This window comes from Oncorhynchus masou, chromosome 30 (genome assembly GCF_036934945.1).
Source record: "Oncorhynchus masou masou isolate Uvic2021 chromosome 30, UVic_Omas_1.1, whole genome shotgun sequence".
NCBI lineage: Eukaryota > Metazoa > Chordata > Actinopteri > Salmoniformes > Salmonidae > Oncorhynchus > Oncorhynchus masou.
In genome coordinates this window covers 11,628,525-11,656,169 of record NC_088241.1, presented here as the reverse complement: position 1 = coordinate 11,656,169, position 27,645 = coordinate 11,628,525, and the positions used below count along the sequence as shown (strand labels likewise).

The following is a 27,645-nucleotide window of genomic DNA, read 5'->3' as shown; positions in this document are numbered from 1 at the left end:
TTAGCTGCCGTTGGTGATGATGACGGAGGTCCCCTTGTGTCCCGGCCCCTGCTCTGCCTGCATGCGCAGGTGTGAAGTCACGTCGTAGTGGGTGGAGCCAGCGGAGGAACAGAAATCCCTGAGGCTCTTGGGGTCATACAGGTGCTCCAGGGCATAGCCCGTCAGGGAGTAGGCAGCAGCTTGCTTGTCCAGATAGGGCCTCCCCGTTTGGGTTTGGGGGTGGGAAGGGTAGAGGGCTGGGGCAGGGGTAGGGGAGGAGTCTGAGCAGGGGCCTGGACAGCCAAGCTGGTGGTGCAGGGGCTGGGGGAGAGGGGACAAGTCTGTCTGTCCTGTCTGTTGGAGGTAGTTTTTGGGCTTGGGGGGGAGGGGATCAGACCCTGGGCTGCTGAGCCTGGAGAGAGGGGCAGGGCTTGATGCGGGGCTGATCACCTGACCCAGGCCACGGCACAACACGTTATGTAGCACTCCCTGGGGGTAGTCAGTGGTGAAGCTGGGTCCGGGGCCCTTTGGGAGGCCGTTGGCAGGACCTAGAGGAGTGTCAGGGCCTGGGTGGAGCTTGCTGCGGTGCTGCAGACGATTCTCCTCCTCCTTGATCATCTGCTGCGTGGCTCGGATCAGGGTCTCGATCTTGCTCGGCTCCTGGGGGCTGACCCGGAAGTAGTCTGCGCGGTAACGGTCCCCTGAGTCGCTGGCGGAGCCCCCGTCTGGCGAGCTGACCACACTGTCCTGGTCCCATTGGCCACAGTCTGTAGAGGGATGGACAGGACACTGATCTTAGAGCCAACAGGAAGCTATATCCAGGGCTAAGCATCGCTAGCAGCATGTTATCCTACAGGTTAAGGGTTAAAACTAACCTGTATTTTCCTGCTGACCTCTTCCAGGTCACCATTGCCAAAGTGTTTTTTAACCACAATATTCTTTCCTGGTTAAATAAAGGTTAAATAAAGCAGAGGTGGGAGATCTGAAGTGTGAGCAGGCTTTTGTACCAACCCAAATCCAATCTGTGTGTCTTTGAGCCTGCAACAGTGGAGTTCACCCATCTCCAGCCTCCTACAGTAATACAAGCTAAAGGACCAGGGATAGGGACTTACTATGCAGACTGTGGATGGAGGTGATGTGGGGCACGCTGCTCTCGTATCCCTCTCCATTCTCCAGGGACGAGGTCTTGGCCAGGGGCAGCACAGAGCGGGCAGCTCCCCACCACGCCTCTGTCCCACCCTGGGGAGCACCCAGGAAGTACCTCCCTGCCTCACAGCGGCCCCGCTCGCACGTCTGGTTGTGGCCGTGTCTGTCGAGGTGGGGGTGACTTTCACTGGGGATGTGGTGGTGGTGCTCCTCAGTGATTGGGAGGCTGTAGCAGGGGGGACGTGGCTCGGAGAACTGCCTGTAGGCACAGGAGGCGCTAAGCCCCTCCCCCTGCTCCAGCAGCTGAGGGGTAGCGGAGTCTGTGAGGGGAGATCCTGCCCAAGGACTATCCTGGTCCGACTCTGACCGCTCGGCCTGGAAACCAGTGTACTGCAGAGAGAGAGAGAGAGCAATAGGGGGAGAGAGGGAGAGAGAGAGAGAAAGACAGAGAGCGAGAGAGGAGAAATATGAGTCATTACCCAGGTAATCAAGAAGTGAAAAATCAGGTATAAGCCACCTCCCATCACTGACAGATCATGCAGTATCCTGGCTCAAATAGAGAGTTGCCTCTGTGAAGGATGCGTACAGGACCAGCGCTGTATGTTCCTATAGAGCCTCACCTGTGTGTAGGGGGACAGTCGAGCCTTGGCCTTAGCTCGGGACACTCTGCTCTTGGGTGCTCTGCGGTTCTCAGTGAGGCTGGTGGGAGCACTGCTGAAGGGGAAGGAGGGCTTGGTGTCTGTAACCTGGTCCAGAGACAGCTGGAGTCCTTTATACTCAGTATCCCTACAAAAGCATACACATACAGTATGGACTGTAGATCATGTAGATACACAGGTATATTCCTGATTTCACTATGTGTTAGGATTACATAAAGACCATCATTAAACAAGACAAGATAGCTCCACTGATAAGACTGTTTATCCAAGTGTGGCTTGTGCATTTGTCTACCTGGGGATTTTATTTTTTTCACTCTCAGGGTGCAAATACACACTAACATTGGTTTGGTAATTAGAGCATGGTGTGTGTGTGTCTGTGTGTGAGAGAGAGAAGAAAGAAAGAGAAGAGAGCAGAGAGAGCGAGAGTGAGAGTGAGAAAGAGCGGTAGAGAGGCTTTCGGAAGGACTTGTTTCTCCATCAGGATTGTAACAAGGCCTTTAACAAACATACAACAGAGGGGAGGCTGTCCGTTCAAATACACATGCGATTAAGGGCTATGTCTGGCTAAACCAAGCCCACAGGAACACCATGCCAGGAGACAGTACTTGGAAATGGGAATTGATTTCTCTGTAAAGCAGGGGTGGACTGGGCATCGGGCATTTTGGGCAAATGCCAGATGGGCTGGTACATTTTTAGCTGAGTGGGACTGTCCAACTTTATTTATTTTCACAAATAATAAGCATTATCTGGCTAATAATGTGGCATCAAGGAAAAAATGGTCCGGTGTAGGGGCGTCAAGGAAGAAAATGGGCCAGTGTAGGGGCGTCAAGGAAGAAAATGGGCCAAGGAAGAAAATGGGGGGCGTCAAGGAAGAAAATGGGCCAGTGTAGGGGCGTCAAGGAAGAAAATGGGCCAAGGAAGAAAAGTGTAGGAAAATGGTCCGTCAAGGAAGAAAATGGGCCAGTGTAGGGGCGTCAAGGAAGAAAATGGGCCAGTGTAGGGGCGTCAAGGAAGAAAATGGTCCAGTGTAGGGGCGTCAAGGAAGAAAATGGTCCGGTGTAGGGGCGTCAAGGAAGAAAATGGGCCAGTGTCAAGGAAGAAAATGGGCCAGTGTAGGGGCGTCAAGGAAGAAAATGGGCCAGTGTAGGGGCGTCAAGGAAGAAAATGGTCCGGTGTAGGGGCGTCAAGGAAGAAAATGGTCCGGTGTAGGGGCGTCAAGGAAGAAAATGGGCCAGTGTCAAGGAAGAAAATGGGCCAGTGTAGGGGCGTCAAGGAAGAAAAAATGGGCCAGTGTAGGGGCGTCAAGGAAGAAAATGGTCCGGTGTAGGGGCGTCAAGGAAGAAAATGGTGGTCCGTCAAGGAAGAAAATGGTGAAGAAAATGGGCCAGTGGCGTCAAGGAAGAAAATGGGCCAGTGTAGGGGCGTCAAGGAAGAAAATGGGCCAGAAAATGGTCCGGTGGCGTCAAGGAAGAAAATGGTCCAGTGTAGGGGCGTCAAGGAAGAAAATGGGCCAGTGTAGGGGCGTCAAGGAAGAAAATGGGCCAGTGTAGGGGCGTCAAGGAAGAAAATGGGCCAGTGTAGGGGCGTCAAGGAAGAAAATGGTCCGGTGTAGGGGCGTCAAGGAAGAAAATGGGCCAGTGTAGGGGCGTCAAGGAAGAAAAGGGGCCAGTGTGTTAGAAATGCCAGGGCCGATTTCAGGTCCCAGGCCTCCCCGTATGGATTTTGTTCACTATGATGAATCAAGTTGGAGAAGATGGATGGAAAAGCCTGGACAGGGTTTACTCTGGCCAAACACTGATCCATTCCACCCACCAACTCACCCACGCACGCAAGCACGTACACACGCACATGCTCACTCGCACACAGACACATATACAGGTACATGCACATACATACACACACACAAACTTTGATTTCTAAAACACACACAATCACAATCAAGAAATTCATGTTCCATACAAACACTATCAAAAACATACAGAATAGTATTCTCATAGGATCAAGTCAGGTCACGCATTTCAGTGCATGACACACACACCAACTCCTTTATGTGATAAAGTGTTCTTATCTTGCTGTAAACACAGAGTATTGCCGAAGAAAGGTCAGGGATCACAGGGACAGGCTCTGGCCAATAGGAAGGGACGGAAGGTGGAAGGGTTATCAGTACGAGCCAATAGGACAAGGCAAAGAGGTTATCAGTACTAGTACACATAGAGGCAGTTCAACCAGAGGTGAACTCCAGTGTTCCCTACTAGCTGTGTGTTAATCAGTGTAGACTAGTACACCTCTACCTGCTACTGTGTGAATCACCCACCACTGCCTCTGATAACAACAGTGAGAAAGGGGCTGTGATAGTTCTCTGATGAACTGACTAAATCCCATGCCCCTCTCTCAGAAACTTAGGGGAAACAATTAACTCATTATTATCTAGCATCAGACAGGACAGGAACACTCAGTGGATGGCATTGTATTGTTATCTCTCTCTCTGCTAATGAACTGAGTTACTATGAATTCACTGACTGACTGATGCTATTCTCACAGATACGTTGAGGCAAACAACACGTTTGCACAATGTCTCATTACAGCTTAATGTCTTACACGATAAAACATCTCAACAAGATCACAAGACGGTACTAATTGACTGTACAGTATATGTGATTGAATAAAAAGTAAAACAATTGTTTAAAAAAAAGATCACATGGGAGGAATGAGAAATCTCCATCCAAACTAAACTCTCTACTCTCACCAAGCTGGCAGCCATAAACACTCCTCATCTTTATGGCCTATCAATTAAAACCTCATAAACACCGTTATGGATTTGGGGAGGGGGGTAGTCTGCGGCAGTGCATGTCGAGTCATTTCCTTCTTCTCTCCTCTGTACGGAGAAGCCTCTTCTGCCTCTTCTGGTTAATGGAGTGTTTTATGGGCCTAATTCATTTACTGGAACACTTGTACATCTGCAGCAATACACGTTACACACAGCAGCACACCAGGAAATTTGCTAAATGTCCCATCCTAGAAGGCAGTGGCACAGTTTTCACAGACCTAACCAGAAGGTACAGATATAGGTTCTTAATTTGAGCAGGTTTGCTACAGCAGGAAATTAATCCTGCAGAAACAGGAAATGTGAATTATGATGTGGATTATAATTATAAGATTTCTAAGTGAAAATTACAAACTTCAGAATCCTTTTTAAACCTTAAATACATTACATGTTTTACATTTCCTGCATTGTAGGAAAGTTCTCCTGCAACAGAGTGATCAAATTAAGATCCTACATCTGTACTGAGCCAATACTAACACTCACAGAACCAATATCTCTATCTGGACTGTTTGCAGTTCAGTTGATAAAGTAAGCGCATGCTGAGTGAAAAGAGGTTTGAATGTTATGGTGACTTTTCCAGTGGAAAACTGGGTTGAAGCAAATTGTGTTGCTTATCAGTGCTTATCAGTGCTCATGCATGACGGAGGCCCACACTCAATACCACTGTCTGAGAAAGACAGTCCACCAGACCTGGGTTCAAACTGTATTAGTTTTCTTTCGAATACTTAAGTTTGACTGGATTGAGGTTTGCCTAGGGCAATAGAGACAATGGAATTGTGCCAACAGTGAAACCACTTCAATCTGACACCTCAGGCCAGGTTGACTCAACCAAACAAATTAAAACTATTAGGAAGAAAACAAATACTTTGTGAACCCATGAGACAGTTGACACAGTCTGCAGACAGATAGATGGACATGTTGTTCATTCCAGAGACACCTTGCCAAGTGACTTTCCCTTCCCGGGTGAGGGTTCCAAAGGTAACAGCCAGGTTCTACACACAGACATCCACACTACTACACATCATAACTATTCTACACACAGACATCCACACTACTACACATCATAACTATTCTACACACAGACATCCACACTACTACACATCATAACTATTCTACACACAGACATCCACACTACTACACATCATAACTATTCTACACACAGACATCCACACTACTACACATCATAACTATTCTACACACAGACATCCACACTACTACACAATAACTATTCTACACACAGACATCCACACTACTACACATCATAACTATTCTACACACAGACATCCACACTACTACACATCATAACTATTCTACACACAGACATCCACACTACCACACATCATAACTATTCTACACACAGACATCCACACTACTACACATCACAACTATTCTACACACAGACATCCACACTACTACACATCATAACTATTCTACACACAGACATCCACACTATAACATATTCTACACACAGACATCCACACTACTACACATCATAACTATTCTACACACAGACATCCACACTACTACACATCATAACTATTCTACACACAGACATCCACACTACTACACAATAACTATTCTACACACAGACATCCACACTACTACACAATAACTATTCTACACACAGACATCAACACTACTACACATCATAACTATTCTACACACAGACATCCACACTACTACACATCATAACATTCTACACACAGACATCCACACTACTACACATCATAACTATTCTACACACAGACATCCACACTACTACACATCATAACTATTCTACACACAGACATCCACACTACTACACATCATAACTATTCTACACACAGACATCCACACTACTACACATCATAACTATACACACAGACATCTACATACAGACATCCACACTACTACACATCATAACTATTCTACACACAGACATCCACACATCATAACTATTCTACACACAGACATTAACACTACTACACAATAACTATTCTACACACAGACATCCACACTACTACACATCATAACTATTCTACACACAGACATCCACACTACTACACAATAACTATTCTACACACAGACATCCACACTACTACACATCATAACTATTCTACACACAGACATCCACACTACTACACATCATAACTATTCTACACACAGACATCCACACTACTACACATCATAACTATTCTACACACAGACATCCACACTACTACACATCATAACTATTCTACACACAGACATCCACACTACTACACATCATAACTATTCTACACACAGACATTAACACTACTACACATCATAACTATTCTACACACAGACATCCACACTACTACACATCATAACTATTCTACACACAGACATCCACACTACTACACAATAACTATTCTACACACAGACATCCACACTACCACACATCATAACTATTCTACACACAGACATCCACACTACTACACATCATAACTATTCTACACACAGACATTAACACTACTACACATCATAACTATTCTACACACAGACATCCACACTACTACACATCATAACTATTCTACACACAGACATCCACACTACTACACATCATAACTATTCTACACACAGACATCCACACTACCACACATCATAACTTTTCTACAGAAGAAGAAAGTCACAGTAAACAACTTTCAGTTTTTAAAGAAATGATTATTCTAAATTGAAATCAGTAATAGAACGCTGCAGCCTTCCTGTCAGCTACTGTAAACTCTCACCCTATTTGACAAAAAAACAGAACATTTCATCCTAACATCTACAGAACAACAAAAACCACAGTCGACAGGCTTTGATGAGATGAAAATACACAACTTCGTTCCACTATAAATGAACTCAACAAATAAAAAGGTCCTATTTACAATCCTGTCAAAACTCCTCATCCACTACACTTAAGTCATTTAAGCAAATTAACAAAAAAAACATGTCATGTTTCTTATAAACCTCAAAAGAAATATATTTCTTATTAACCTCTCGTTAATTGATTTGCAGTGAAGGCTTGTGTAAACCTCGGGTGCCAATACTCATTATCTTATCAGAGAGGGAAACGACAGCTAAGCTGAGCTACAAAGAAGCCTATGTGTGTGTGTGGTGTTGTGTGAAAATTCTGAACACGCTCAAGCCTGGCCTGACCCTCCCAGAGCCAGGTATCACATCAGACCAAACCAATCAAGGACAGATGTGACTGCTGATCTCTCTCTGCGGTGACATGACTCCCGCTAGGAGATATAACCATCCACTGAAAAAATAACAGACACCCTAGACCTACAGCACCATTATTTCCACTGATAGTACTACAGACTTATTGGTGATGTGCAGAAAAAGCTAAAGGGTAGGCTATACACACTAGAGGTCGACCGATTAATCGGAATGGCCGATTAATTAGGGCCGATTTCAAGTTTTCATAACAATCGGTGATCAGCATTTTTGGACACCGATCATGGTTGGTTACATTGCACTCCATGAGGAGACTGTGTGGCAGGCTGACTACCTGTTACATGAGTGCAGCAAGGAGCCAAGGTAAGGTGCTAGCTAGCATTAAACGTATCTTATAAAAAAAATCAATTTAAACATAATCACTAGTTAACTACACATGGTTGATGATATTACTGGTTTATCTTGCTTGTCCTGCGTTGCATATAATCGATGCAGTGCCTGTTAATTTATCATTGACTCACAGCCTACTTCGCCAAACGGGTGTATTAACAAGCGTATTCGCAAAACAGCCTGGCTCGTTGTGAACTGTGTGAAGACTATTTCTTCCTAACAAAGACAGCCGACTTCGCCAAACGGGGGATGATTTCACAAAAGCGCATTTGCGAAAAAGCACAATCGTTGCACGAATGTACCTAACCATAAACATCAATGCCTTTCTTAAAATCAATACATAGAAGTATATTTTTTTTAAGCTGCAACATTTCGTGTTAGCAGGCAATATTAAACTAGGTAAATTATGTCACTTCTCTTGCGTTCATTGCACGCAGAGTCAGGGTATATGCAACAGTTTGGGCCGCCTGGCTAGTTGCGAACTAATTTGCCAGAATTTTACGTAATTATGACATAACAGTGAAGGTTGTGCAATGTAAAAGCAATATTTAGACTTATGGATGCCACCTGTTAGATAAAATACGGAACGGTTCCGTATTTCACAGAAAGAATAAACGTTTTGTTTACGAAATGATAGTTTCCGGATTTGACCATATTAAAGACCTAAGGCTCGTATTTCTGTGTGCTATTATATTATAATTAAGTATATGATTTGATAGAGCAGTCTGACTGAGCGGTGGTAGGCAGCAGCAGGCTCGTAAGCATTCCTTCAAACAGCACTTCCCTGCGTAGGCCAGCAGCTCTTTGCAATGCTTCAAGCATTGCGCTGTTTATGACTTCATGCCTATCAACTCCCGAGATTAGGCTGACAATACTAAAGTACCTATTAGAACATCCAATAGTCAAAGGTATATGAAATACAAATGGTATAGAGAGAAATAGTCCTATAATAACTACAACCCAAAACTTCTTACCTGGGAATATTGAAGACTCATGTTAAAAGGAAACACCAGCTTTCATATGTTCTCATGTTCTGAGCAAGGAACTTAAATGTTATCTTTCTTACATATATTGCCCTTTTACTTTCTTCTCCAACACTTTGTTTTTGCATTATTTAAACCAAATTGAACATGTTTCATTATTTGTTTGAGACTAAATTGATTTTATTGATGTATTATATTAAGTTAAAATAAAAGTGTTCATTGTTCATTCAGTATTGTTGTAATTGTCATTAATAACAAATACATAAATAGAAATAGGGTGATTCATCGGTATCGGCTTTACTTTGGTCCTCCAATAATCGGTACCGGTATCGGTGTTGAAAAATCAGAATCGGTCGACCTCTAATGCACACATATTATGACCCACTGATGTAGTGTTTGTCCTGTATGTCATCCACCAAGGATCACAAGAAATAACTGTTGTACAATGCTTTCATGTGTTATCCTCTGGGGTTCTGCTGAGGCACCTACGTCAGGACGTAGTTGACACTGACGATACAGTGGGGTCTGGAGGAACGGCTGTTGTGTACGATGGTGGCATAGCTCTGGACCCAAACCCAGCCACCCTGCTTAGCCAGGAACCTATAGTACTTAGTGGTCACTTGGCCTTTCACCAGCACTGGAGAGAGAGGGAGGGAAGGAGAGAGTGGGAGGGAAGGAGAGAGAGAGAGAAACAGACAGACAGACAGACAGACAGACAGACAGACAGGGGGAAACAGACAGACAGACAGATAGAGAGAGACAGGCACAGAGAGAGAGAGAGACACAGAGAGAGAGAGACAGACACACAAAGACAGAGAGAGAGAGAGAGAGAGAGGAGAGACAGAGAGAGAGAGAGAGAGAGAGAGAGAGAGAGACAGACAGAGAGAGAGAGAGACAGACAGACAGACACACAGAAAGAGAGAGAGACAGACAGAGAGACAAAGAGAGGGATTCACAGAGACAAATAGAGGGAGAGAGTTAGAGGGAAACTGAAATTCTTGTTTATATCATTGTTCCAAAAATAATGAAGCATTAATTAGTGGTCATGGACAGTTGAAGTCGGAAGTTCACATACACCTTAGCCAAATACATTTAAACTCAGTTTTTCACAATTCCTGACATTTAATCCTCGTAAAAAGTCCCTGTACTACTAACTAGGTCAGTTAGGATCACCACTTTATTTTAAGAATGTGAAATGTCAGAATAGAAGTAGATAGAATGATTCATTTAAGCTTTTATTTCTTTCATCACATTCCCAGTGGGTCAGAAGTTTACATACACTCAATTAGTATTTGGTAGCATTGCCTTTAAATTGTTTAACTTGGGTCAAACGTTTCGGGTAGCCTCCCACAAGCTTCCCACAATAAGATGGGTGAATTTTGTCCCATTCCTCCTGACAGAGCTGGTGTAACTGAGTCAGGTTTGTAGACCTTGCTCACCCAAGCTTTTTCAATTCTGCTCACAAATGTTCTATGGGATTGAGGTCAGGGCTTTGTGATGGCCACTCCAATACCTTGACTTTGTTGTCCTTAAGCCATTTTGCCACAACTTTGGAAGTATGCTTGGGGTCATTGTCGATTTGGAAGACCCATTTGTGACCAGGCTTTACAGTGGGGCAAAAAGGTATTTAGTCAGCCACCAATTGTGCAAGTTCTTCCACTTAAAAATATTTTCTATGGGGTTGAGATCTGGAGACTGGCTAGGCCACTCCATGACCTTGAAATGCTTCTTACGCTGCTTTGTTCCTTCGTTGCCCGGGCGGTGTGTTTGGGATCATTGTCATGCTGAAAGACCCAGCCACGTTTCATCTTCAGTGCCCTTGCTGATGGAAGGAGGTTATCACTCAAAATCTCACGATACATGGCCCCATTCATTCTTTCCTTTACATGGATTAGTCGTCCTGGTCCCTTTGCAGAAAAACAGCCCTAAAGCATGATGTTTCCACACACATGCTTCACAGTAGGTATGGTGTTCTTTGGATGAAACTCAGCATTCTTTGTCCTCCAAACACGACGAGTTGAGTTTTTACCAAAAAGTTTTATTTTGGTTTCATCTGACCATATGACATTCTCCCAATCTTCTTCTGGATCATCCAAATGCTCTCTACAAACTTCAGACGGGCCTGGACATGTACTGGCTTAAGCGGGGGGACACGTCTGGCACTGCAGGATTTGAATCCCTGGTGGCGTAGTGTGTTACTGATGGTAGGCTTTGTTACTTTGGTCCCAGCTCTCTGCAGGTCATTCACTAGGTCCCCCCCGTGTGGTTCTGGGATTTTTGCTCACCATTCTTGTGATCATTTTGTATGTCTTCCATTTCCTAATAATTGCTCCCACAGTTGATTTCTTCAAACCAAGCTGCTTACCTATTGCAGATTCAGTCTTCCCAGCCTGGTGCACGTCTACAATTTTGTTTCTGGTGTCCTTTGACAGCTCTTTGGTCTTGGCTATAGTGGAGTTTGGAGTGTGAGTGTTTGAGGTTGTGGACAGGTGTCGTTTATACTGATAACAAGTTCAAACAGGTGCCATTAATACAGGTAACGAGTGGAGGACAGAGGAGCATCTTAAAGAAGAAGTTACAGGTCTGTGAGAGCCAGAAATCTTGCTTGTTTGTAGGTGACCAAATAATTATTTTCCACCATAATTTGCAAATAAATTCATAAAAAATCCTACAATGTGATTTTCTGGATTTGTTTTCTCATTTTGTCTGTCATAGTTGAAGTGTACCTATGATGAAAATTACAGGCCTCTCATCTTTTTAAGTGGGAGAATTTGCACAATTGGTGGCTGACAAAATACTTTATTGCCCCACTGTAACTTCCTGACGGATGTCTTGAGATGTTGCTTCAATATATGCACATAGTTTTTATTCCTCATGATGCCATCTATTTTGTGAAGTGCACCAGTCCTTCCTGAAGCAAAGCATCCCCACATCATTATGCTACCACCCCCATGCTTCACGGTTGGGATGGTATTCTTCAGCTTACAAGCATCCCCCTTTTCCCTCCAAACATAACAATGGACATTATGGCCAAACAGTTATATTTTGTTTCATCAGACCAGATGACATTTCTCCAAAAAGTATGATCTTTGTCCCCATGTGTAGTTGCAAACCATAGTCTGGCTTTTTTTATGGCGGTTAAGGAGCAGTGGCTTCTTCCTTGCTGAGCCACCTTTAAGGTTATGTTGATATAGGACTCTTTTTACAGTGGATATAGATACTTTGTACTTGTTTCCTCCAGCATCTTCACAAGGTCCTTTGCTGTTATCCTGGGATTGATATGCACTTTTCGCACCAAAGTACGTTCATCTCTAGGAGACAGAATGCCTTCCTGAGCGGTATGACGGCTGTGTGGTCCCATGGTGTTTATACTTGCCTACTATTGTTTGTACAGATGAACGTGGTAACTTGAGGCGTTTGGAAATTGCTTCCAAGGATGAATCAGACTTGTGGAGGTCTACAATTTTTTTCTGAGGTCTTGGCTGATTTCTTTTGATTTTCCCATGATGTCAAGCAAAGAGGCACTGAGTTTGAAGGTAGGCCTTAAAATACATACACAGGTACACCTCCAATTGACTCAAATGATGTCAATGAGCCTTTCAGAAGCTTCTAAAGCCATGGCATCATTTTCTACAATTTTCCAAGCTGTTTAAAGGCAGAGTCACCTTAGTGTATGAAACTGCTGACCCACTGGAATTGTGATGCAGTGAATTATAAGTGAAATAATCTGCAAACAATTGTTGGAAAAATGACTTGTGCCATGCACAAGAAATGTGTGGAGTGGTTGAAAAACAAGTTTTAATGACTCCAACCTAAGTGTATATAAACTTCTGACTTCAACTGTATAACATAATTGGATGATATGATTGTAGTGCAACGTCAAATCAAAATTTATTTGTCACGTGCGCCGAATACAACAGGTGTAGACCTTATAGTAAAATGCTTACTTAAAGGCTCTAACCAATAGTGCAAAAAAAAGGTGTGTGTGTGTGTGTGTGTATACGTGTGTGTGTATACGTGTGTGTATGTGTGTGTGTGTGTGTGTGTGTGTGTGTGTGTGTGTGTGTGTGTGTGTGTGTGTGTGTGTGTGTGTGTGTGTGTGTGTGTGTGTGTGTGTGTGTGTGTGTGTGTGTGTGTTATGTGTGTGTGTGTGTGTGTATATATGTGTGTGTGTATATATGTGTGTGGGTAAGTAAAGAAATACAACAGCAGTAAAAATACATTTGAAAATAACAGTAGCAAGGCTATATACAGACACCGGTTAGTCGGTCTTATTGAGGTAGTATGTACATATAGGTATAAGGTGACTATGCATATATGATGAACAGAGTAGCAGTAGCGTAAAAAGAGGGGTTGGCGGGTGGAGGGACATAATGCAGATAGCCCGGTTAGCCAATGTGCGGGAGCACTGGTTGGTCGGGCCAATTGAGGTAGCATGTACATGAATGTATAGTTAAAGTGACTATGCATATATGATAAACAGAGAGTAGCAGCAACGTAAAAAGAGGGGTTGGGGGTGGCACATAATGCAAATAGTCCGGGTAACCATTTGGTTACCTATTCAGGAGTCTTATGGCTTGGGCGTAAAAACTGTTGAGAAGCATTTTTGTCCTAGACTTGGCACTCGGGTACCGCTTGTCATGCAGTAGTAGAGAGAACAGTCTATGACTGGGGTGGCTGGGCTCTTTGACAATTTTTAGGGCCTTCCTCTGACACCGCCTGGTGTAGAGGTTCTGGATGCTTAGCCCCAGTGTTGTACTGGGCCATACGCACTACCCTCTGAATTGCCTTGCGGTCGGAGGCCGAGCAATTGCCATACCAGGCAGTGATGCAACCGGTCAGGATGCTCTCAATGTTGCAGCTGTAGAACCGTTTGAGGATCTCAGGACCCATGCCAAATCTTTTTTGTTTCCTGAATGGGAAATGGCTTTGTCGTGCCCTCTTCACAACTGTCTTGGGGTGTTTGGATCATTCTAGTTTGTTGTTGATGTGAACACCAAGGATCTTGAAGCTCTAAACCTGCTCCACTACAGCCCCGTCGATGAGAATGGGGACATGCTTGGTGCTCCTTTTCCTGTAGTCCACAATCATCTCCTTAGTCTTGGTTGCGTTGAGGGATAGGTTGTTATTCTGGCACCACCCGGCCAGGTCTCTGACCTCCTCCCTATAGGCTGTCTTGTCGTTGTCGGGGATCAGGCCTACCAATGCTGTGTCGTCTGCAAACTTAATGATGGTGTTGGAGTTGTGCCTGGTCATGCCGTCGTGGGTGAACAGGGAGTACAGGAGGGGACTGAGCACGCACCCCTGGGGAGCTCCAGTGCTGAGGATCAGCGTGGCATATGTGTTGCTACCTGTCCTCACCACCTGGGGGCGGCCCGTCAGGAAGTACAGGATCCAGTTGCAGAGGGAGGTGTTTAGTCCCAGGTTCCTTAGCTTAGTGATGAGCTTTGAGGGAACTATGGTGTTGAACGCTGAGCTGTAGTCAACGAATAGCCTTCTCACACAGGTGTTGCTTTTGTCCAGGTGGGAACGGGCAGTGTGGAGGGCAATAGAGATTGCATCATCTGTGGATCTGCTTGGATGGTATGCAAATTGGAGTGGGTCTAGGGTTTCTGGGATAATGGTGTTGATGTGAGCCATTACCAGCCTTTCAAAGCACTTCATGGCTACAGACGTGAGTGCTACGGGTCTGTAGTCATTTAGGCAGGTTGCCTTAGTGTTATTGGGCACAGGGACTATGGTGATCTGCTTGAAACATGTTGGTATTACAGACAATCAGGGACATGTTGAAAATGTCAGTGAAGACACCTGCCAGTTGGTCAGCACATTCCCGGAGCACACGTCCTGGTAATCCGTCTGGCCCCGCAGCCTTGTGTATATTGACCTGTTTAAGGGTCTTACTCACGTCGGCTACGGATAGCGTGATCACACAGTCATCCAGAACAGCTGATGCTCTCATGCATGCCGTAGTGTTGATTGCCTCGAAGACAGCATAGAAGTGATTTAGCTCGTCTGGTAGGCTCGTGTCACTGGGCAGCTCGCGGCTGTGCTTCCCTTTGTAGTCTGTAATAGTTTGCAAGCCCTGCCACATCCGATGAGCGTCGGAGCCGGTGTAGTATGATTCAATCTTAGCTCTGTATTCCCACTTTGCCTGTTTGATGGTTCGTCACAGGGCATAGCTGGATTTCTTGTAAGCTTCCAGGTTAGAGTCCCGCACCTTGAAAGCGGCAGCTCTACCCTTTAGCTCAGTGTGAATGGTGTCTGTAATCCATGGCTTCTGGTTGGGGTATGTATGTACAGTCACTGTGGGTACGACGTCCTCGATGCACTTATTGATAAAGCCGGTGACCGATGTGGTGTATTCCTCAATGTCATCGGAAGAATCCCGGAACATGTTCTAGTCTGTGATAGCAAAACAGTCCTGTACTTTAGTATCTGTTTCATCTGACCACTTTTTTATAGGCCGAGTCACTGGTGCTTCCTGCTTTAATTTTTGCTTGTAAGCAGGAATCAGGAGGATAGAGTTGTGGTTGTACATTTAACATGTTGATAGAGATTTGGTAGAACTGATTTAAGTTTCTCTGCATTAAATTCTACGGCCACTAGGAGCGCCGTCTCTGGGTGGGTGGTTTCCTTTTTTCTTATTTCCTTATACAGATGACTGAGTGCTGTCTTTGTGCCAGCATCGGTTTGTGGTGGTAAATAAACAGCCACGAATAGTTTAGCTGAGAACTCTCTAAGCAAGTAGTGTGGCTTGCAATTTATCACAATATTCTCTACTTCAGGCGAGCAAAATCTAGAGACTTCCTTAGATTTCGTGCACCAGCTGTTGTTTACAAATATGCACAGACCGACCCCCTCGTCTAACCGGAGTGTGATGTTCTATCCTGCCTGTGCAGCGTATATCCCGCTAGCTGAATATCCATGTCGTCATTCAGTCACGATTCCGTAAAACATAGGATATTACAGTTTTTGATGTCCCGTTGGTAGGATATTCATGATCGTACCTCGCCTAATTTATTGTCCAACAATTGGACGTTGGTGAGTAATATTGATGGTAACAGCAGCTTTGCTACTCGCCTTCTGCGGGTCCTTTCAAGGCATCCGGCTCTTCGTCATCTGTACCTGCGTCGCTTCCTCTTGCGAATAACTGGGATGTCGGCCCTGCCGGGTGTTTGGAGAATATCATGTGAGTCTTGCTTGTTGTTGAAAAAAATCTTTGTCTAATCCGAGGTGAGTGATTGCTGTCCTGATATCCAGAAGCTCTTTGTCTAATCTGAGGTGAGTGATCGCTATCCTGATATCCAGAAGCTCTTTGTCCTGATATGATATCCAGAAGCTCTTTGTCTAATCTGAGGTGAGTGATCGCTGTCCTGATATCCAGAAGCTCTTTGTCTAATCCGAGGTAGTGATCGCTGTCCTGATATCCAGAAGCTCTTTGTCTAATCCGAGGTAGTGATCGCTGTCCTGATATCCAGAAGCTCTTTGTCTAATCCGAGGTAGTGATCGCTGTCCTGATATCCAGAAGCTCTTTGTCTAATCCGAGGTAGTGATCGCTGTCCTGATATCCAGAAGCTCTTTGTCTAATCCGAGGTAGTGATCGCTGTCCTGATATCCAGAAGCTCTTTGTCTAATCCGAGGTAGTGATCGCTGTCCTGATATCCAGAAGCTCTTTTCTGCCGTAAGATACGGTTGCAGAAACATTACGTACAAAATAAGTTAAAAATAATGCGAGAAAAAAACATAATAGCACAATTGGTTGGACGACCGTAAAACTGCTATCATTTCTTCCGGCACCATTTTTGTTAGAGGATGGATGTTGTTCTAAGTAGAACAGGTTATTGCAATTACACAAAATATATTAGAACTGATAAGACATCATTAAAAAAGATTATATTTTGTTTTGTCAGATAATATTTTAGACTCGAGTCACGTGAAACTATAATATCAATCAGATAGTTCATAAAGCATTTAGAAATGGAAAAAAAGGCACTTTGTTTGATGTGATGTAAAGCAATTATTAAAGTACAATTACAGTGCATTCGGAAAGTATTCAGACCCCTTGATTTTTTTCCACATTTTGTTACGTTATAGCCTTGTTTTAAAATGCATTAAATAAAATAAAAATCACAATACCCCATAATGACAAAGTGAAAACAGGTTTTTAGAAATACCTCATTTACATAAGTAATCAGACCCTTTGCTATGAGACTCTAAATGGATCTGAGGTGCATCCTGTTTCATTGATCATCCTTGAGATGTTTCTACAACTTGATTGGAGTCCACTTGTGGAAAATTCAACTGATTGGACATGATTTGGAAAGGCACACACCTGTCTATATAAGGTCCCACAGTTGACAGTACATGTCACAGCAAAAATCAAGCCATGAAGTCAAAATAACTGTCCACAGAGCTCTGAGACAGGATTGTGTTGAGGCACCAAAAAATGTCTGCAGCATTGAATGTCCCCAAGAACACAGTGGCCTCCATCATTCTTCAAATTGAAGAAGTTTGGAACCACCAAACTGAGCAATCAGGGGAGAAGGGCCTTAGTCAGGGAGGTGACTAAAAACCCGATTGTCACTCTGACAGAGCTCCAGAGTTCCTCTGTGGAGATGGGAGATCCTTTCAGAAGGACAACCATCTTTGCAGCCCTCCACCAATCAGGCATTTATGGTAGAGTGGCCAGACGGAAGCCACTCCTCAGTAAAAGGCACATGACAGCCTACTTTGGCAAAAGGCACCTAAAGAGTCTCAGACCATGAGAAACAAGATTCTCTGGTCTGACTAAACCAAGATGGAACTCTTTGGCCTGAATGCCAAGCATCATGTCTGGAGGAAACCTGGCACCATCCCTAAGGTGAAGCACGGTGGTGGCAGCATCATGCTATGGGGATGTTTTTCAGTGTCAGGGACTAGGAGACTAGTCAGGATCGAGAGAAAGATAAACGGAGAAAAGTACAGCGAGATTCTTGATAAAAACCTGCTCCAGAGCACTTAGGACCTCAGACTGGGGTGAAGGTTCACCTTCCAACAGGACAACGACCTAAGCACACAGCCAAGACAATGCAGAAGTGGCTTCAGGACAAGTCTCTGAATGTCCTTGAGTGGCCTGGCCTAGCCAGAACCAAGACTTGAACCTGATCGAACATCTCTGGAGAGACCTGAAAATAGCTGTGATAGCAACGTTCCCCATCCAACCTGACAGAGCTTGAGATGAACTGCAGAGAAGAATGGGAGAAATTCCCAAATACAGGTGCGCCAAGCTTGTAGCGTCATACTCAAGAAGATTCAACGCTGCAATCACTGCCAAAAGCGCTTCAACAAAGTACTGAGTAAAGGGTCTAAATACTTACGTAAATATGATATCAGTTATTATTTTTCATACATTTGCAAAAGTGTCTAAAAAACATTTTTTGCTTTGTCATTATGGGGTTTGCGTGCATTTACATGAGGGGAAACAACTATTTAATCCATTTTAGAATAAGGCTGTAACGTAACAAAATGTGGAAATATTCAAGGGGTCTGAATAGTTTCTGAATGCACTGTAAGTACATTAGATATCTGTATAACATTCAGCACAGACAGTGCTGTTTGTTATGCCTTTTGTATTACTATTGCCACTACACTGTTAATATATCACAGATAGAAAATTCTAGTTCTGAGGACTGGGAGATAGTAACTGTAGGAGAGCAAAACAAACCTAACTCACACAAGTGGTGTGCACATCTCAGGTGGAAGGAGTCACAGCTATGGACATGGTGATAGAGTGTCTTCTCTATAAGATCCTGGGGCTCATAGCCTGTCAGCTCAGCTACCCTGGGACACAGACAATATTAAATACACTCAGAATTACTGATACATGTGCATACAGAACGTACCCAATTTCTGCATCTTCCTCATTATTTCAGATGTGTATGACTACTCATGCATCTATGTAGTGTTTATGAAGACGTTATGAATGCTCAACAAAGATGTTAGAAGTTGTTTAAAGTGGAACCTTAAGTAATTTGGGACCACTAAGCATCTCCAGTGTGTGAGTTGGGTTAAATGCTGTATTTACCTAGAGTCGAGGAAGATGAGCTTCATATCCAGGCTGGCTCTGAACATGAACATGTTGCTGTGTAGTTTGATTTCAGTGACAGCGCTCGGGGGTAGAGAGTGGCCCACCGCCACCAAGCCCACGTTCTGATAGCAGCCATCAAATGGAGACATGTCCAGGCTGTACTGACGGATCTTTAGGTACCCGCTGCAGTGGATCACCTGACAGAATTGTACACACAAATATGCATGAAGGCCTACAATATATAAGAATACACATATGGAAATATGCATTCAACCAGTTTAGAGGTATTGCAAGAGATTTATGTTATTATGGACTGCATGGGAACGGAGAGTTTCTAGCAGGGCTAAAACTACAGTTTGAAGGATTTTTCAAAAACCAAATGCAGTTTGCCAGAGAAGTTTAAAATATAGGCTTCAATTATAAAGACCCTGTGCCAACTATCAACAATTCAGTCACACCATCAACATAAACTGGAATGGCTGACTATATAATCTAACAACTTTGACATTGAGAAAGATGGCAGCAACATAGGCCTACCTTGTATCCACCACATGTCAGACCAGCATTTCTTTTCGCTAGGACACATTTCATTCTCAAAAAGAATGAACGTTCCATTTCATATTCTTCAAAGACAGAGAGAAAACGCAATCAAAAACGAACATAGAATGTAAATACCATGACACGTGATTCAGTGCTCAGTCAGTCAATCAACATAGCATACACAGGCTACCATACCTTGGACAAAGTGCGAGTGGCAGGGTTGGTGAGCTGTCAGCACGGCTGTCATTTCGTCGTGGTCAGCGGGGTGGATGTACTCGTAAATACTATTTCCGGTCAGCTCTACCTGTTAAAATGCACGTTTAGTCATTGTTTTCAAGAAACGTAAAACATAGGACTATAGGCTATGTCTACTGTAGCACAAAGCACAAGGATCGATTTAAATCGAATGCAAAATAAAGCAATCAATTTAATCGAAATAAAGACGGATTGTGCAGCAGCCTACCTGTGATAAGCCCAAATGGACCGATGCTGTTTCAGATATGTACATTACTTTCCCGTCAGGAGCAACCACAAAAATGAACCCGTCCAACGTCTGAAAAATAATTGTAATGTATATATTAATTAGGTCAAATGTGGACAAAATGTGCGTAGACCTTTGCCGAGCTAGGCCTACATATTAATGCTACTATACAGGTTATTCGATTATTTAATTTCTCAAATTAATAATCAATCAATCTGTTGTCAATACAAAATAAGAAAAATACCAGAGACACGTCTATGACAGCATCGTAGCATTGTGTTTTTTTATCGGTTGACTATCAAAAAGGTTGCTTTCAATTAGCATAATAATAACAATAATAATAACATTTTGTTCAATGTATCCAAATTCATTATCTTGAAATTATCATTAGAAACACACTAATAATGTCTGCATACTTATTAATATCATTATTATAGTCTAGAACTTCGACTATACTATAACTACTAGGCCATGGTACTTTTGCTGTGTTGCATTTAGTGTTGTTACGATCATGTAGGAACGAACCCTTGTTAACGACAGACTCCTGGAGGAGAGAAGAGAGGCGCAGCGCGTGACTATGAATGCGTTGAAGATATTTCCAGATTTATATCCACAAGAATGAGAACAGCAGGAGGGAGATGTGAGGAAGAAAATCACTCTCCCTTTAAAATATGGATAACGGGCGACAACTGCTGCTGTCACGTGGGATAATGATGATAATAATAATGATAATAATAGTACAATAAAAAATATGTCATGTGTACAGAATTTACAATAATAAAAACACTTTACCATTCGACATTTTTTTTACATTTCTATTATATTCCAAAGATAAAAATGGCGTTCATAATTCAAATAAGTCTGCACCTGTAGGATATGTGATCCCACCTGTAACAGATGTGATCCCAGCTCTCGCCCAACATTATCCAGAGATCTGGTCCGACTCACGTGGCCCCAGGACTCTCCCAGCCCTGCAACACACATGGGAAAATAAGTGAACATCAGTTTGTATTTTAGAATGAATGTACATAAGTTAAATAAAATCGACATAATAATAAAAGCGACATAATAATACTCATCATCATAATAGAGAGGATGCCTTTGAGATGCATTATTCATGTTCGACGTAATTGTGTAAATGTAATAATATGGCTATCAGCGTTCAAATCAATTATTTTAGTGTGAATAATAATATTCATATTCACACTTGAAATAAATATAATGTTTGGGAATATATTTAAAAACCTAATATTATTCGTTCAGTTGAGCGCACCTGATTTCACAGCGATGACTGGACTGTAAACAGGTTGGCAAGACATTGGACGTGCAAATCTCCTCCACCGCACACCCGAAGGAACCAACAAAATTCGATAAAGCAAATAAGAGTTGCTGTCCCCGGTAAACCACCGCGCAATCCCGATTGTTTTCGTATGGAATTTGCATTGCAAACACGTGCCCGTGCAAAGATCACAACAACAACAAAAACGTTTCGCACTTTAATATGAACCAAAAATGCACGTCACGTTTCCACAACTGAAACAAACAAATGACTCATTAACCACAACTCAAATATGCAGCATCTTCACTACAGGAGCTGGACCATTCAGCGTCATATGGAAAATCATATCTTATTCCATAGACAATGATTTAATCTAAATCTCTTAACCTTTTATATCATTCTGATGAATGACTATCATCGATAGACCTATAGGCCTACTGGCAAAAACGTTACATGTGGAAGCTTGTTGGGGGGAAAAACTATAATCATACTAGGCCCATTTTTAGTGTGTCAATACGTCACGTTTTACGCGAATTACAAGTAAGCAGGGCCATAGATACCACGAGGTACCAAAACCACAAAGTCAAAATTGTCTATATTGTAAAAATTAATTTAAAAAATACATTCGTTTTATTGTTCTTAATTTAAGGTTAGGATTAGGCATAAGGTTAGCAGTGTGGTTAAGATAAGGGTTAGATTTAAAATCACATTTTAAAACATGTATAATTGTACATATAGGCTGTGGTAACTAGTGATGACCCCATAGGTGGGACTATCTGTTCCTCTCCGCGCCGTGGTAATCTGTGTGGGAGCTCGAGCTGGGGCCTTTAGGTTCTCGCACTTGACCTACCGCAGGGAATTAGGCTCTCTTCGACATCAACGCGCGCTTAAGATAATCACCAAATTGGGCATTACATTCAGAAATAGGATCTAAAGATACTCCTGCGACATGAAGTGGTCCAAACCGAACAAAAGTAGGCCGACATTTCAAACAAAAGAGGCGTTAGCGACGACTCAAAGATTAGTCTGGAGAGCCCTGTCCTGAAAGAGTGTTCAATTGCTCGCATGCATGGCTAGAAAATTGTATTCGTCTCCTATAAAATTGCAGTTGAAAAAGCTCCCAGTTTCTCTGAGCTCAATTTGTTATTTTGCTCACGTGCGCGTCCACAACAGATTTAGATCATTATTTACACGGGCCTCAGCTCTTAGAAGAAGCATAATCCTCAGCTCTTAGAAGAAGCATAATATGTTTTGTAGGTCTACACGCACATATATCGTGTTCCGTTAATTGTGCAGGTTTCAACAAGGTATAGGAATACAAAAAGCTTAAAAATCCTTCCAAGAAATGGGCTAGGCCTAATAATGTCCTATATTGGAATTATGATTTTAATATTGCCTTTTTTTGCGTCAGTAACGCCTGATAAACCAGACACATGGTTTGCTGTTATAATTATTTAATGCCAAAACATTTTGTTGAACCAAATAAAATGTGAGGTGGCCCAAATACGCATTGTATGTCTGTTTGTGTTTTCGATTGATCTAACAGCGGCGGAAGACTTCAGAAAAACAAACGCATCAACACCTCTCCCGCTCTCTCTCTCTGATGTGACTTGTAATTCAACTCCGTGGGACCACATGGGGTGGAGCAAAGGTTATTGACCGCTCGCTGTCAATAAAGGCCATAAAACCCTCTCACCTCTATACATTTTCATATAATCTTTTACTGGCGAATACTCGGAACACTTTCTTTACAATACACGCTGTCACTTTCCGGGCCTAATTCCGGGCCTATGTTTCAAGGCGATTTGTATTGCACTCCTTGCAGCAGTGTGTGTTTGAACAGCCCTTTAAAACAGCAGAGGCTATTTAATGAGGAACGCACATGGCTCGCAATACGGATCGTAAAACGCATCAGTGACAGGACCCTCCTAAACTGAGTATACAGAATATTCCCCGATACAGCCACTACCCCCCCTCCCTGTGAGACTGTAGCTTCAATTATTTATCAGTTTATTTTACCATATGCTTGTGTTGGGAAACGACCGCATGCTTTGTTTCATTATCAAGTGTGGAAACCGTGAGCGGTAGCCTATTTAAACGGCGATAAAATAAAAAAAAAACGAATTAAGCATCGGCCAGTCAGAATTTCCTCATCATTCCATTCACCCAGACAAACTGTGACTGAAATGAGCTTCTGGTAACACTAGATAGACTATTTCTGGTTTACATTTTTTTCTACTCTCCTCTTTTATCAATATTAAAGAGTAGGCGGGCCTATCTATAACGAGCTTAAGTTGATAACCTATAGCCTTGATAACCTAGCCTTTAGCCTACACTGTAACGGAAAACTCACATTTTAGGTATTATCAACAGTAAAAATAAAAAAAGTATCTTTGGAGCGCCAAAAACCTTTTAACCACCAGTGGGTGCATGGCAGGCTTATTGTTGTTTCTGGCTCATTAACATATGTTGAGGAAGCTATAAGAGGCTATATTTGTTGCACCCGTGAATTCTGTACCAATTTCACTTCAATGGTGATCATGGCTCATCGATTGAAAATGTATTGGGGTCAGATTGGAGTGGCCAGATTTTGGGAATTTTCACTAGATGTAATCGAAAGTAGGGACCTTTGGAGAAATAATTGTTGACATATATTTGACATTTGTATCTTAAAGCATGATTGAGAAATCATTAATTGAAGTTGGAATATTTCTGACATTTGTCTTAGCCAGGCCTCTTTTTAGACTCCATAATGTTTCATCTGTAGGCGCTACAAAGCTAAGATTGGTGTCATATGAAGCTTTACTGTTAGGTCTGTGATATCAGCTATTTATTTTTTATAAAAATGTATAACAAATGTATTAATATTGAAAAATAAACATGAACATTGAAAATATAGGTTACCAATTTGGATTTGACAAATTTCTCTATATATGGCTGAACATAATATACTCTACAGGCTATCAGAGTTCCAGTGGGATCTCTGCTAAGTAATTTGTAAGTATTATCAATGAGGGAATGTGAAAATGGATTCAAAATGGTCGCCCTCTGCTGGTGATTTGCAGGATGTGCAGTGATGCAAGTAAAAGGAGGGCTGCGATTGGCTACATTGCCTACTTTGTCAATTTCACTGTATAAAATGGTCCATAAATGTAAAACTAACAGAGATCCTACTATGGAACTTTGATATGTCTGTAGAGTAGGTAGATCTGTACTATGTTAAACCATAGGCCTATATTGAAAAAAAAAAAAAAAAGTTAAATTGTTATAAATTAATGTAATTAAATTGTCATTGAAATCAAAATACTACTAATATCACAGAGCAAGTGGTAAAGCTTCATATGAAACACATTTCTGCTTTGTAGCACCTACAGATGAAACATTATAGAGCCTTAAAGAAGGCCTGGGAAGGTCGAAAATGTCACAAATATTCGACATTCAAGTCTTTATTTCTCAATTATGCTTTAATATACAAATGTCAAATATATGTCAACAATTCTTCCTCCAAAGGACCCTTCTACGGATTCAATTTCGTGAAAATCCCCCAAATCAGGGTATTTTTTTGTTTTTAGTTCGTGAGGAATCCCCCAATTTGAAGTTGATGTATAGTGTAAACCAGATATGCGGTCCTTCCGCAACTCAGTAAAACAGTAAAACACCGATGAAGATAAAAAATAACTGTAGACGAGATATGACACTTGTCACAATGTCAAAACAACCAATCGCGTGTGCTATTGGAATTTGTCAAATAGAATTTAGATGAAATATGTTCCACTTCTTATACTGACTGCATTAACATTATTGATATGATAATATCTACGGGTACGCCCAAGACGCCTGTGCATGCGATGAATCGTTGATCACCTGCAACGTCATACATAGGTTAGGCCTATAGGCCTAAAAACAACATTCGACACAGGGGGGATCGATTTTAAGCAAAATCCACATACTCTCGTGCGTTTTTTGTTTGTTGTGTGTGTGTCTTAACAGCCTGAGCTTGAGAAGTCATTCTTGAGAAGTCGCTTCTCTTCTTTGCCTCAGTGTTACAAGGCCCCCCCATATGTTCGTAAGGATCAGACTGCTAGTCGCCCGGGCGACGCTAATTGGCGCGGCTCTGTAGCGGTCACGCAGAACAGGGGCCCGTTGAGACCGCGGGGAGAAGGTGGTAAATGACGGCTAATCGTCTTCCAGGGGCATCATGGTCGCCTGACTCTGAAAGGGGACTACACGTGTATAAATGTAAAAATACACGCACAGTGTATTCTTCACAGACAAAGAGGTGTGTACAACGGTCAGTTATCCATGTATGCGTGCACACTACTTATTTCACAGGACATTGTGTGCATAAAGTTGCCATCTTTAGGCTACTTAGGCATGAATCAAGTTTGTTTTGAAAAAACATGGTAGATTTTGATAGAATAAATTCCAATGAATTGTATTTTTAGTCCAAGTTAATAATATTGCCAGAATTTCGAAAGGCCTACAAAAGTTATCTTAAATCCGTATGGCATTTTGTCTCTCTCTCGGACTGCTTATATTTGACAATATATAACCAACTAAAATATAGAACTATTCCATATATCAGTATGGGAAATAACATAGGTAAATAAAAGTACTCCCTTCACATGTAACAGTGGAGAGATTATTGAATGGAATTTTATTGGGCCTAACGAGTTATGTTATGCAACATATAGCTTAATTTAGATTCATGTAGGCCTACACCTCTCCCATACCTAAACACAGTATTTACTGTAGTATTATTGATTCCCCAATGATTCGTGTAAATGAGGAGAAGTGGCAGCACAGGCGTTTTGCAGAATGAGAGCAGAATAAAACGTTAATAACATGACATGATTCATCATTATAAGACATCATTATAATATAACACATTACACATGCATATCAGTGAATAGATGAGGCAACAAAGTCATTTGATAATATGTGGCAACATTTGGAATTATGATTTGAATTATTAGCCTTGCATAAGAACATGAATATCTAGCATCAAAATAAAAACAAAAAGCGTAACTGTAACACACAAATAGTTTTAAATATACCAATAACACTTATGATAACATCAATATAAACGTTGGTCGTTATAATAGCCTAATAATAATCATCATAATATAACAACGTTTAATGTAATAATATCAGAACCTTACCTTCAGGAAAAACAATTCTCATTTTCAAGTAACTTGTTGTGAGTCGAATAATTGAAGCTTTATCAAGCTGAGACGTGATGGCAGAAGGTAAAGGCAACAGCTTGGCCAGCTCATAGAATTCACTATTTTCCTTTTCCCGTCGAGTCCGGGCAGCATTTTTCGATTTTTCTTTCATTTTCAAATAATTCTATTTTCTTCGACCTTGGCGTGAATTCACCAAACAATAAAAGTCAGTCAACATACAGATCTCAATTCTATATCATTTTACTGCTTTGACACCCATGCATTGTTTTACGCGCTGGCTCTTCCAATGCACGAACTGTATTGCTCGGGCGCGGATAACTTGTGTGGTGCGTCAAGGTAACACTGTCGCTGCTCCGTTCTCATTCCTGACTAAATCCAGAAATAAAATATGAACATTCCCATGTTACTTCCAGGATAGATTAAGATGGCGAAGAAGGATCTGAGTATCCTGTATATTATGAGGAGTAATCGGCCATAGCTCCAGATTCATTGTACATGACATCCACTTGGGTCCAACATCTCTGTGAGGAGTTCAGGTCCTTCACACCGTTGCCGATGATATCATGTCCTTCTGAAGAAAAATAATAATAATATGCGAGAATACATTAACACTTTGAACCTAATATTTTTCAAATAGGCATAGGCCAACTGATGTAAAATGGTGATTTGCATACGTTGAATTGCACCAGATAGGCCTATGTAAAATGTGAACATCACACTTGTGGTGACCATTGATTGCAATGCGCATTACGCACCAATTAGGTTGGTTTACTAAACTTTAGTAATTAGCCTAGAGACAGAGTGGCAATACGCACACTCATTTTATTAGTCTATAATGGCTGTATCTTCGTTTCAAGGCAGTGTCAGGTACAGTAATCGAAACATGCTAGATTATCAACCTACCTCGGAGCACGGATTACAACCAAACCCAACTTTTTCCCCCAGAA

General features: G+C 42.2%; 1 protein-coding gene across 1 annotated transcript; it reads right to left on the bottom strand.

Moving 5' to 3' along the window:
• On the bottom strand, positions 1-26,849 carry LOC135523079 (single-minded homolog 1-A-like). The gene is made up of 11 exons (XM_064949805.1): positions 26,675-26,849; positions 21,122-21,204; positions 20,216-20,305; positions 19,948-20,056; positions 19,750-19,835; positions 19,210-19,409; positions 18,859-18,965; positions 9,636-9,783; positions 1,746-1,911; positions 1,092-1,515; positions 1-746 (listed from the first exon to the last, which is right to left on the bottom strand). The coding sequence occupies exons 1-11, from the start codon at positions 26,847-26,849 to the stop codon at positions 1-3; spliced, it is 2,334 nt and encodes a 777-aa protein (XP_064805877.1).
• Between the last annotated feature and the right edge of the window lie 796 nt (positions 26,850-27,645).

Excerpts from the sequence above, each read along its gene's own strand:
- LOC135523079 (XM_064949805.1), bottom strand. The coding sequence starts at position 26,849 with ATGAAAGAAAAATCGAAAAATGCTGCCCGGACTCGACGGGAAAAGGAA. Across the intron at positions 18,966-19,209 it reads CTCATCTTCCTCGACTCTAG|GGTAGCTGAGCTGACAGGCT; the intron begins GTAAATACAGCA and ends TCTGTGTCCCAG. Across the intron at positions 1,912-9,635 it reads AGTGTCAACTACGTCCTGAC|GGATACTGAGTATAAAGGAC; the intron begins GTAGGTGCCTCA and ends ATGCTTTTGTAG.